Genomic DNA, 13,385 nt, shown 5'->3' on the forward strand with positions numbered 1-13,385 from the left:
TTCTTCTGGTATGAGCTCGTTTTCAATCAATTCCTCATCAGCATCTTCATCAATTCCCTGTTCTTCCCTGAGTGAATCCTCAAGGAAGGGTTCTTCTGGCATTTGAAGATCTTCAACAACGGCTGGAGCTTCCACTTTAATTGTCTCGTGTTGAATCTTGAGTTTCAACAACTCCGTCGGATTTTGTGGTTTGATGCTTTGATCAGTCTAAGGCGCTCGTCATGGTGGAACAAGAGACTCTGTCTGGTGACCTTTCTCTTTACGTAGCTGTTTAGCCTGGAGCATTTGGAAAGCTTTTGGGGTAAAAGCTTTTAAAAATTTATCACAAATTTTTTTTCCAATGCACTTTGAGAAAAAGTTCTCGAGAGCATTTCATACATTCCCACCAAGTTTTGGCCCGACCTCTGACAGTGTCGTCGATGCACTCAATTGTATCTTCATGAATCAGATCTTCTTCTTCAATATAGTCATCAATGGCGTTGATCCAATCAAGGCACTCGGTTTCATCTTCGCCATAGAATAAGGGTATGTGGGATCCGAAGCTCTGATAATATTGAACTTCTCTTAGCATATTTTCTTGTCCAGGATTACAAGAGAGATAGAATCTCTTGTTCCCTTGCTCTGATACCAAATAACGCAGGATGCATAGCTGAGATATTGGCACAGCAGTAGGTGGTTGTAGCTCTTCTCTCAACAACCAACAGGTGGCTTGTTGTTCTAAGGTGGGACGACGGCAACTACTTCCGAGGACAATTCCGAGGGGCCAAAATAAATTTTATTCATAAAAGCTTGTCAAACGTTTACAATGGATGGCATTTTATAGATTTTCTATAGCCAAAATAAAGAAGAATCCTAAATAAACTCTAACTTCTATTCTAATCCAACTATAATTAAGAAATAAAACAAATCCCAAGAATATCTCCTCTACTTCGACTTTGAACAAGGAAAGCCAAATTTTAAATTCCTAAAGTTTCTCTACTACTTCCCAATTTTACTCAAAGAAAATCTTGCGAAAAGTAAAACTCCTAATTTTTCTCTAAACTAAATCTATAAAAGATTACAAAATTCCTCCATTCTACGTTCCCTAAAATTCTCAAAAAAATCCTAATAAAAGTAAAACTCTTTAATTTCTTAAGGTGTAGTAATCAACGTGAGCCGTTGATCTAGATGTCGTCCAAAATCACCCAATCTGAAGGCCTCGAGCGATCTAATTAAAGGTCGATGATCTTTACCGTTGATCTTCGTCATCGTCCGAGATGCACCTGCATCATCATGTCAGGGGATGCTCAAAGAAGACGCAACATTAACCCACCAATGATTTTTAACCACCTGTCCAATTTTTGCTTATGGTATGATGATTAGATGTTACTCATTAAAATTAAATCACGTGCTAAAAAGTCTTGGTCGGCTTAAAGAATGCGTTTTGGTGGGAGGATATCAATTTCTCATGGAAAACACTTCTAAAACGTAATTTATTGATAGGGGATCTATGAATATTTCTATTGTGGAAGGTGATTCTTTTAATGTTATCTGATGGCTTCGGGGATCTGCGTTGCCTCCCTGGGGATTTTGGTCTATCTTTGATGAGATCAATGATATTGTTTGTGGTTCTTCTATTGTCTTCGATCATGTTTGCAGATCTGCAAATGGCGAGGCTGATGCTTTCGCTCGGGAGGGTGTTGTTAAGAATGTATTGGAATTTTTTGATTTCATACCTCCTTGAGGCTCTTATACCTTTCTTTTCTTTGTTGTTTTCTCCTGGATGACTCCTTGGTCTTCCCTTTTTAATTTATCTTTTCCTGTTTGCCTCTTCAAAAAAAAAAAAAAACACTTCTAAAACGTATCCCGTGCAGAGAATAAAGGGGTAAATGAGAACGATGGATTTAGTGAGGGAAATTTTATCAGCACAACCATATTTTGATATTTGCACAATCCCAGCTGTCATTTCTTCTTTGACTTGGTGGAACTTTTTGGGAAAGGTAATAACCATTTGAAAGCCCTTTAAATAGCTCAAGGAAAAAACTTTGAAAACGGGATTCCCGGTTGAAAATGGAAAGGGTATGGACATGACTGTTGATTTGACCTTTGAAAAGTTATATTTATTGCTTTTATAGGGCTTTGAACTCCCTTCTTTGGACTTTTAGTACGGAATGTGTGTGATAGTTTCAAGAAATTACGGATTTCGCTACTTTTGAAAACAAGCATCAAAGACGGGTGATTCTTCAAAATCGAGTGGAAAAAAGACCCTTATACCCTTCTGACATCAACAGAAATCTCCAAATCGCTTTTTTATTACTGCCCATTAAATTGGCACGCTTCACAAGGCATCTTTTGGTTTGTCTATATGTGTATTTCAACTGACAGAACCTTAGGTTCGTTTCTATCTTGGTCGTCGGAAATAACGAGAGATAGATGGATGCTTGACACGTGTTGAAAAACCTTTTGGAACGCTGGCGCCTCTATACATAGCCGATTTGATTTGGATTTGAAATCTTTCTTTGAACCCAGAGTCCCTTGGTTTCGTTTAAATCTTGGTCGTCGTTAATAAGACGGTCGGATCCAAGACATGTGGACATCAATATGGAACGGTGGCGTCTTCTAATAATACCGCCTCTCTGTATGAGATTCTGCCGGCGTACCCATTATTTCCGCCAGCGTACACTCTATTTCCGCTTACACCCTATTTCTGCCGGCGTACCCGTTGATATTCCGGCGGCATTCTCTAGAATCGGCGGGGTACTCTAGAATCCAGGGTGTATTCGATATTTCGGCGGCGTACTCGGTACGTTCGGAACACATGTTTGAACTCAGAAAATCCGGCAGCGTACTCGATACGTTTGGAACACATGTTTGAACTCAGAAAATCCGGCAGCGTACTCGATATTCCGGCTGCGTACTATAAAATCCGGTGGCGTACTTGATATCTTTGGACGATGGGTGTTTCTTAAATCCGGCGGCGTACTCAAGAATCCGGCGGCATTCTAAGCCAATAGAGACATGAGAAATAATAAAATGTTCAATAATGTCACCGTTGTAAGCCAAAAGAGACGTACGCGATTTGACGTGAAAAGTTGGCAACTTTAACGCTTTTTATGATATTTTCACTCCCCTGCATTGACGTTCTCATCCTTTAAAATTTTTAAATATAATGATTGACATTCTCATCCATCAGGAAGGGCAACATACGAGGAGTCTGATCATGTCAGAAGAGTATTAGGGCCTTTTTCCCACCCAATTTTGAAGAATCACCCGTTTTTATGCTTGTTTTCAAAAGTGCACGAAATCCCTAAATTCTCAAAACTATCACACACTTTCCGTACTTTTCTCCTGTTTTTCCCAAAAACAGTCATTTTTTCCTAGGTATTTTTGGGGATACAAGCTCCTTTTCTTTGTTGCGCACATGTCACAATGGAGGACCCGTGCTTATTTTCAGCATGGGATCTGATGGGGTGTAAAGCTCCAGCCTCTCACAGGCCGCCACCTGTCCTAGAGTAGGTGAACTCCAACCTCTCACAGGCCGTCACCTGTCCTGGAGTAGGTGAACTCCAGCCTCTCACAGGCCGCCACCTGTCCCGGAGTAGGTGAGCTCCAGCCTTTCACAGGCCGCCACCTGTCCTGGGTAGGTGAACTCCAGCCTCTCACAGGCCGCCACCTGTCCTGGAGTAGGTGAACTCCGGCCTCTCACAGGCCGCCACCTATCCAGGACACCTGTCCTGGACACCTCACCAGGTTCTCCCCTATAAATAGGGGTTCAAAGCTCAAACCAAGGGGTAATAAGAAAAACCCTCTCCACCCTAAACTCTTAGACTAGCCCTGCACTCCTGCTCATACTGACTTGAGTGTCGAAGGGCCTGTCCGGAGTAAAACCCGGGTTGGTCTTCTGACCTCGCTTGCCTTGTGCAGGACTTAGCCCTCATAGCTGGACTCAGCCACTTCGCTCCCCTTCACTCCGGTCCCTCAGGACTCTGCTCCTCTGGTCATCCAGCTCAGCTCTTACGTCACTGTCGTACCTGTTACCGATTTTAGGTCTAACAGATTGGAGCCATCCATGGGACCTCAGAACTAAAAGCCGTTCTCAGACATCTCACAAAAATGACAGGGCGCAAGAGTGCGCGGATACCTACTACACGGACTACCAAAACCGTGCTGCCCCGCAGGACCCGGAGAAAGCGAATCGCCTCGCTGATAGTAGCATATTCTGCTACAGCCGAGCAGAGCCCTGCTCACTCAGAACACCTGAATCCCCTGCCCACCCCGGAGCAAGTTCAAGCTCTCTTTCAACAAATGACAGTTCTCGTTGGGCAGTACCAGCAATTACTTCAGATGCCTCCCCAACCTCCTCCGGAAGCTCCGCAATCTGCCCAAGAAAGGCCAGACACCCACAGGGGAGAGTCATCGCACCGTGGTGGGGATCGAACTTACCACTCCACCGACAAGTCCACCACCCCACAGTGAGGCATGCTCAAGCAGAGCCTCACCGCCGCCAAAGGTCATGGTCTCGCTCCGTACAAAGGCGCCGAGCTCATGAAGATCGTGCACCACCAGTGAAGTCTCGGTCTCGTCGTAAGAGTCCGGAGAGCCATTCCGGCTCTGCGGCGAGCCAGTCTGTGGGAAGAATCAGGTTCGTGGAACATAGAAAGGATCTGCTCCTACAGAGAATGGAGGAAATGGACCACCGGAAAGAGGAACTGGCGAAGGATCAGAGCCGGCCTGCCTCCAGGGCGTTCTCAAGCAGAACGCCGTTCACTGATGATGTCCTGGGTGCTCCAGCACCCAGAGGGTTTAAAATGCCCGCCGTCCTGCAGTACGACGGGACTACTGACCCCGTGGATCATTTGGAGACGTTCAGAACAATGATGCTCCTCCACGGTGCCTCCGACGGCTTCATTTGCAGAGCATTTCCAACGACGCTAACTGGTGCGGCAAGAGACTGGTACTCCAGAATCAAACCAAACTCTGTCAGTAACTTCGATGACTTCGGGGAGGATTTGGTCCGCCACTTCATGAGCAGCCGCAGGCCAAGGAAAATAACAGCATCCTTGATGGCCTTGCGGCAGGAGGATAATGAGCCCCTGAAAGTATTCGTCTGCCGCTTCAACAGGGAGGCACTTCAGGTGCCCAATCTAGATCCCTCAGCAGCTATGAATGCGCTCCTCGCGGGTACCAGGTCTAATGATTTCCGTCGGGCTGTAGCTCGACAAAATCCGCACTCGCTGGCAGACCTCATGGCCGGGGCAGAGGAGTATATAACGGTAGAAGAAACACTGGCAGCTCTTAATTCAAATCGGAGGATAACCTCTGAAGAGAAAAATCCCACCAAGCAGCGCAGGGAGGATAAACCTCCCAGAAGAGAGAAGTCCCCACTTCCGCAAAGAAGAGAAGAAAACTTCACACCTCTCAACACCTCCAGAAAACATATATTGGCTGCGATCAGCGAAGAAGAATTCGTGAAGTGGCCTGCTAGAATGATCTCCAAAGGAAACAGGAGAGATCCCTCAAAATACTGTCGGTTCCATAAGGACCACGGCCACGACACAGATGAGTGTTGGCAGCTCAAAGAGGAAATTGAACAGCTGATCGGCCGGGGTTATTTGAAAAAGTATATCCGAACTGACGGCCGCAAGCAAGAGCGCAGGGAAAAGAGCCCCCAGGGCCGCAGCCCTCGAAGATCACAGCCGCTCCCTGCTCGGAACAAAACCCCTTCGCCGGCCAGTACGCAGCCAGAGGCACCACGATCTCGGCCAAGGGGGGTCATTGGTACAATCATGGGTGGACCTGCCGCTGGGGGCACGTCCTCCGCTGCTCGCAAGGCGTATGCACGACGGATCAACGCCGTGCATACGACCAGCAAGAAGACAAGAACGGAGAATGAGATCTCCTTCTCAGATGCAGATTTGGACAACCTCATACTGCCTCACGACGATGCACTAGTGGTAACCATGCTCTTCGCCAACTGGGAAGTAAAGAAAATCCTCGTGGACAATGGGAGTTCGGCGGATATCTTATACTATCACGCCTTTCAGAAGATGATGATAGGTGACGACCGCCTGAAGGCGGCAAGCTCAGACCTGTTTGGCTTCTCCGGAGAGGTTGTGAAAGTAGAAGGGCAGATTGAGCTCCCAGTCCTTGTCGGAGAGCCACCTTGCCAAGCTTTCACCATGGTAAATTTCCTGGTAGTAAGGGCCACTTCAGTCTATAATGCTATCTTAGGGCGGCCTGGCCAGAACCTGATCCGTGCGGTCGCTTCGGCGTATCACCAGAAAATGAAGTTCATAACGCCAAACGGCGTGGGAGAAGTTCGAGGAGACCTACCTCAGTCCAGGGAGTGCTATGCAATGGCACTCAAAGGCAAAAATGCAGTAGAATCACTGCCAATCGAACTACTCGATGTAAGGGACGAACTCAGGGGGACTCAACCCACTGAAGACCTCATCTCCATTCCGCTGTGCCCAGAAGATAAAGAGAAAGTCGCTCTGATCGGTTCCTCTCTCAGCAGCAGCATTCAGCACCAGCTCGCTGAATTTCTCCAAGACAATGCAGATGTCTTTGCATGGGTTCCCGCTGATATGCCCGGCATAGACCCAGAGATCAGTACGCACAGGCTTGGTGTTGATTCAACCTGTAGACCGGTTAAGCAGAAAATGAGGCATTTCGCTTTTGAAAGGCGACAGCCAATAAAAGAAGAAGTGGAGAGGCTTCTGAAGTCTGATATCTGGACTGGCTGGCAAATGTAGTCCTAGTCAAGAAGACAAACGGAAAATGGAGGACCTGCGTCGACTTCACCGATCTAAATAAGGCCTGCCCTAAGGACAGCTATCCGCTCCAAAAGATAGATCAACTTATCGACGCCACTGCGGGTCACGAATTGTTGAGCTTCATGGACGCCTTCTCCGGATACAACCAGATCAGGATGTACGAATCAGATATACCAAAGACCTCCTTCGTCACAGATCAAGGGACTTATTGCTACCGTGTTATGCCCTTCGGCCTCAAAAACGCCGGAGCTACTTACCAAAGGCTAGTGAACCGGCTTTTCCAGAACCAGATCGGCCGCAACATGGAAGTATACGTGGACGATATGCTGGTCAAGAGCCGGATTGCACAGGATCATGTGTCTGATCTCAGAGAAACATTCCAGGTCTTGAAAAAGCACAGCATGAAGCTTAACCCCACCAAGTGCACCTTTGGTGTCAGTTCAGGGAAATTTCTAGGGTTCATGGTAAGCCAACGCGGGATAGAAGCAAATCCGGAGAAGATTAAAGCCGTGATCGAGCTCACCGCTCCAAAAACTATCAGAGAAGTTCAGCGGCTCACGGGAATGATAGCCGCACTGGGGCGCTTCATCTCGAAGTCAGCGGAGAGGTGCCTGTCCTTCTTTAGCGAGGTCAAAGGACTCAAGACTGCGCCCTGGACGGAGGAATGCCAGACCGCATTCGAGGAGTTGAAGAAATACCTGTCCTCCCCACCACTATTAACAAAGCCGGAGCCAGGCGATGAGCTATTTCTGTATCTCTCCATTAGCTCTACGACTCTGGCAGCTGTCCTCGTCCGCAAAGAGCACCGTCAGCAAAAGCCTATCTATTATGTCAGCAAGGTTCTTCACGACGCAGAAATAAGGTACCAGCGGGTCGAGAAATTGGCTTACGCACTGGTAATGGCGGCCAGGAAGTTAAGGCCGTACTTTCAAGCTCACACCATAAAAGTTTTGACTGATCAGCCACTCTGGCAAGTACTCCATCGACCAGATATCTCCGGGCGACTTGTGAAATGGGCCGTGGAGCTAAGCGAATTCGATATCCAGTACGCACCTAGGCCAGCCATCAAGGCTCAAGTACTGGCCGACTTCGTCACTGAGTGCACCATCCCCCAACAGTTCGTCGATTCTGAAGCTGTGCAGCTCCCAGTCGCGGAGAAAGCAGCTCCTAAAGAAGGTATAGCGGAGGGAGCTGAAACAGAAATCGTTCACCTGCCAGCCAAGCAGGACTTCACAACCAGCTCACTAATCTGGGAAGTACATGTCGACGGGTCTTCGAATAAGAGTGGCTGTGGAGCCGGCCTCGTCATCACCGGGCCTGATGACTTCACCGCAGACTACACCCTGAGATTTGGATTCCGCGCATCCAACAACGAGGCAGAATATGAAGCTCTCCTCGCAGGAATGAGCCTCGCAATCCAAACCGGCGCCCGGGACTTAAAAGCATACTGCGACTCTCAGCTGGTTGCAAACTAGATTCAGGGGGTCTACGAAGCTCGATACAAGCGTATGATCAAGTACGTCGCCAAGGTCCGCCAACTCGCCAGCAAGTTCGAAAGTTTTGAGGTCATCAGGGTCCCCAGAACAGAAAATGCCAAGGCAGATGTGTTGTCAAAACTGGCTGCCTCTGGATATACCACCCTTGGGAGCATACGCATGGAATTCCTGCAAAGATCTAGCATCGAAACCAAAGCCGCGGAAACAATGCAAGTGGAGAATGAGCCGTGCTGGATGGACAAGATCATCAATTATCTGCGCGATGGTAAACTCCCTGAGGATAAAAAGGAAGCCCGCAAGGTGATACAGAGAGCTGCCCGATTCTCCCTCAGCAGTGACATCTTGTATAAGAGATCCTATACCCTCCCATATCTGAAGTGCCTTAGGCCGGGCGATACCGCATATACACTCTGTTAGAGATATTAAATAACCGCAAGTGCACGGATCGTGTAAATACGGGTCGAACTCAAGGAAGAGAAATCTAGTTGTCAATCCTATTCTTTTACCGATTAGAATACTAGCTATGATATAATGTTGCCTGGAATGGACTCAGGATTTCCGTGGACTTAGACCTCGGAGTCAACACTATATATAAGCGTATATTCTATTCAATCTAAGAATCAAATTTAACTAAGATCTTTTTGATTTAAAATCCTAATTTAGGCAAAGTGTACCAAATTTTAATGATCTCTATTAACTACTTATCTAATTTAATTAGAAAACTAAATTTTAAGGGCTTAAGTAAATTGAAAAATTGCAAAAGTAATTTGGAATAGTGTAAAAAAACTTAATTCAATATAAAAGATTACTTAGGGTTAGAATCCACCATGGGTTTGGATAAAATTGATTAATTAAAATAACTCTTGAATTGGGTTGAAAATTCGATTAATTGGTCAATAAAGAATAAGATCAAAGGGATGTCATTCCTTATAAGTAATTAATCAAATCCACTCTCCAATTTACATTGATTATATAGAACTTTATATTTGTTAATCAACAATTATTCATACGAAAGGGAAAAGCCAATGGCATGAATGATTGGGATTTTCCAAACACAAACTCCTACACAATTTTTCAATTGAGTAGATTGATTTAATTATAATTATTTCTCCTTCCCCATGGTTTCAACTAAACCCTAAGTAAATAGGATTTAGTTACTCATGAAGAAGGGAAGAAAAACAAAAATAAACGAGATAGATAGGAGAAGAATTGCCATATAGAACTTGAAAGAAAATTAAACAAAAACTAATTACTTCTTCACTAACTTGAATTGAAACAAAATTACATCAAATTGAACTTAAAATAAATAACAAAAATTAAATAGAACTTAGTCTTTTTCTCCTCCAACTTTGGTTGCATCTTCCTCCTTCAAGCTTTAATGTCACCTTGAGTTTGAATGGTGGATGATGATGCCTTGGATTGAGAGTTGAAAAGAAAAAGAAAAAGAAAAAGAAAGAACAAGAAAACCTAAGGGAGAGAGCTTGAGAGTAGTGGAGAGAAAAAGAGAAAAAAATAGAGTGAAAAGAATGTCTTCTTTTTTCCCCTATGTAGCTTTCTTCCCCTTCTATTTTTATCCCCAAGAAAAGACACAACCTTGGCATCTCTTTTGTATTTTTGGCAATCACACCTGTAATTGATAATTCTGCAACTTCCACCATTTATTTGTAATGGCAAGCTTCTTCTTTCTTTTATCAGAATTTTAGCAACTTGGCACTTGCTTTGGGTAAGTTTCTGTTGACTTTTTGCCTCTTCCCTTATTTTTTACGTGGGAGAATGGTTGGGAATTTTGGCAACTTTCTCTCCTTCATTGTGGGTCCCACCTATATTATAGTGGAATCAAGTAAAACAAATTAGTAGCCACATATGTATAAAACAATCATGCATATAATGACAAAAGGAATGAGAAAATATCAAGTGGGTCCCACTTTTCATAAGACAATCTCTATTTTGGTTCAAAAATTCCCAACATGGCTACGGCTTTGCCTATTTTGAAATCAGCCATGATGTCATGCTTATCTCAACGGTTCGGATTATCCCATGGGTTGCAATATTTAGAAATAGTGAGAGCAAGTGCAAGTAGGTGAAATAGAAATGTAAAGATTTGCATATGTTTTGTAATTGCATGTGGGTCCCATAGGTATATTATATAATATATGAATCACATAGCAATTACCATTTTTAATCCAAAACCGTTGGCTGCTTTTGGAAATCAAAGTTTGCATGGTTTTTGTATAACTCTAGTGGGTCCCACTTTTTATACAATATAGAAACTTTCCAACCAAAAACGTGAAGGATTGCATGTTGTATAAACAAGCTTGCATATATGATTTTCTTTGATGAGTGGTCGGTGCATTCAAATTAGCAAGTGGTCGATGGCTTTGGAAACTTTCTATTTTGCATAAAATCATGGCTGCTATGCTAGTGTTGTCTGGATGAATGGATTGCATGCATATAAATCCGATGAATACGTGGGCTGCTCTTAGTGTTTTTTTTTTCAATTGGGTACCACTTATAATATAATATATTAGAAAATAGAACACAAACGTGGGCTGATGTTGTTGTTGCATGGGAGAATGGGTCCCACCATGAATAAAAAGAAGCAATATTTACACCCCTTTTATTACTAAAGACACCCATCGCCAGTGTACATTTACACTAGGTGTCCCTGGTAATAAAACAAGGGTGTAAAAACGTGGGCTCTTATCAAGTGGATCCCACCATTTCCAAAAATCCAAGTTCGCACCCACTTTATAGAATAATCTAACCGTCCATTTTGTGGGCCTTGATGTAACTTGATTGCACTCCTAATCGTCTTTATAAAATGATCCCAACCTCCCATTTGATGATTCCACAAATGGTAGTTATTCCGTGGTTGTCTTCACACGTGAATTTTTCTTTGGAATTTTATCTCTTTAGCTCCATTTATTAGGAAAATCCATAAATAACCCTGAAACACCAGAAACACACAAAATATTAGTAGCACCACTTTAAATGATAAAAATATGCATGTTTTACTACACTAGGATTCACACATAAATGTGTTTATCAGATTCCCCCATACTTAAGCTTTGCTTGTCCTCAAGCAAACAAAAAGAAAATAAATTAAAAACTTAAAAGTAAAAATAAAAATAAAATCCTAACTCACTTTCGTAGGAATCACGATTGCACTTAGCAGGTGCAACAAGCCTTTAAACCTCTAGGTTACCCTAGTGGACGAGTTGTGTCTCGTGAGTGTTTGCAGTGAATAAACACACAAAATTCTAAAAATAAACTTTTCTTTCAAATCCCACTATAGAGTAAAGCCAAAAATAATTTCAATCCTTTTTCTTTGATAAATTGCTCAAAATAGAAGAACAAGAATACCCCCATACTTAAACTTTGCATCCTATCCCAAGTTGGAAAAATTAGAAAAATATTTTAATCAAGGAATCCTCTTTTGAATTTGTCATACTTTGCTCCCTTAAACTTGCCTCTAATGTAATCGTACCATAAAAGAAATTTGATTCTGAAACTTCGTAGAAAACTTACAAATTTATATGGTCCACCATACTTTCAACTTTTCCCATAGTTTCTAAGAATAGAACTCATTTTTTATTTTTTTATGTTTTTTGTAATCCTCTACTGCTTTTGGCGTGAATGACATGCAGGGCATGCACCAGACACCCAGGCTACTAAGCAGTGTCCGACTAATCTTTGATTTGCATATGTCATAGACATTGATGCATATGAGTTCAAGCTTTACTTTTGATTACGTGCAATGCTTTGATTTATTAAGCTTTCTAATTGACCCATGTATGGAGTTTTCGGTCAGTTGCTCTGAAACCAGTTGGCTTTAAGGAACTAGGCATAAAAACCCTTCAGACTTAATAGCTCAAGTCAACAAGGCTACAAATCAAAACTATAATCAAGAAGCAAACTTTCTAAAAATTATTCTTTCTTTCTTTGTTTCAACCTTTCTTTCCTTTTTATCTATACCATATAAAAAGCAAGTTTCTATTTCTATTTCTTATTCAAATCCTTTTAAAAAGAAAGATTCCAAAAGAAAACAAAACTAAGAAAGGAAAGTATTCTTTCTAATTTTTTAAATTCCAAAATTAAAATATCCACTAACTTTATTTCTTAAAATAAGAGAACAACTTTCTTTCTAAGAATACCAAGTTCTTTCTAATTTGCGAAAAATTACCAAAAATAAAAAGAAAGGAAATTTTCTAACTTTAACTATAGAAAAGATTAGAAAAGAAAGTTTCTAAAAGCTACCCCCCCATACTTGAATCATGCAGTGTCCTCAATGCATGCAAAAATAGAAACAAGGACAATAAAGAGAAGAGAGGGGCGTACCTTTTTCTTTTAAGAGAGATTTGAATAAAGAGGCTCACGAAGATCCATGACCTCTTCTAAATTAGATCTTGGTAACTCAACAAAGGACTTCAATCTGAGTAAATGAAACTTGTCCTTCCAAGTAGAGTCCTTATTTTCTTTTAAAAAATTAATTAACTCTTCTTCTTGGGTCGAGTTTAAGTCCATTTTGATTGTCACAGGAGATGTGCAAGTCTTACCCAAATATGCTTTTCTTAAATTTGAATGCAAAGGCGGCAAATTTAACTGTGGGGCCTTTTTGGGTGGAGGCTTGGGAAGGGACGGAGATAGGGATGCTCCAAATTCTATTTGTTGGATGCTAAGGTCATCAGAAAAGGAGTCCCCTATATCTCTTACATTCTCCAAGCCTTCTTCATCCAGAGCTTCTTCAAATCCTACATTCAAAATATTTTCACAATTAGTCTCAGGAGAGGAGTGCAACATATTAATTTCTTCTTGTAAATTAGGTTGCTTACCTAATCTAAAAACATTAAAGTCCATGGAAGCATTCCCAAAAGTTAATTTCATTAAACCATTTCTACAATCAATTAAGGCGTTGCTCGTAGCAAGGAAAGGCCTACCAAGAATTATAGGAATTTGATCCTTGATATTAGCAACGGGCTCAGTTTCTAGCACAATGAAATCTACAGGAAATAAGAACTCTCCTACTTTAACTAGGACATCCTCAACCATCCCTTTCGGTTTCTTCATTGATCTATCCGCCAACTGAAGAGTGACGGTGGTGGGTTTGAGTTCTCCTAATCCTAATTGTTTAAAA

General features: G+C 42.6%; 1 protein-coding gene across 1 annotated transcript; it reads left to right on the forward strand.

The window, feature by feature from the left end:
* Nucleotides 1–8,263: 8,263 nt before the first annotated feature.
* Nucleotides 8,264–8,668, forward strand: LOC143850121 (uncharacterized). Its single transcript, XM_077359421.1, has one exon. The coding sequence runs from the start codon at nucleotides 8,264–8,266 to the stop codon at nucleotides 8,666–8,668; it is 405 nt and encodes a 134-aa protein (XP_077215536.1).
* The last annotated feature ends 4,717 nt before the right edge of the window (nucleotides 8,669–13,385 follow it).

The sequence above is a fragment of the Tasmannia lanceolata genome, unplaced genomic scaffold, assembly GCF_043159265.1.
Source record: "Tasmannia lanceolata isolate RefF3 unplaced genomic scaffold, GAP_Taslan_0.1 ptg000018l, whole genome shotgun sequence".
In the NCBI taxonomy this organism is placed as follows: domain Eukaryota; kingdom Viridiplantae; phylum Streptophyta; class Magnoliopsida; order Canellales; family Winteraceae; genus Tasmannia; species Tasmannia lanceolata.

Excerpts from the sequence above, each read along its gene's own strand:
- LOC143850121 (XM_077359421.1), top strand. The coding sequence starts at position 8,264 with ATGATCAAGTACGTCGCCAAGGTCCGCCAACTCGCCAGCAAGTTCGAA.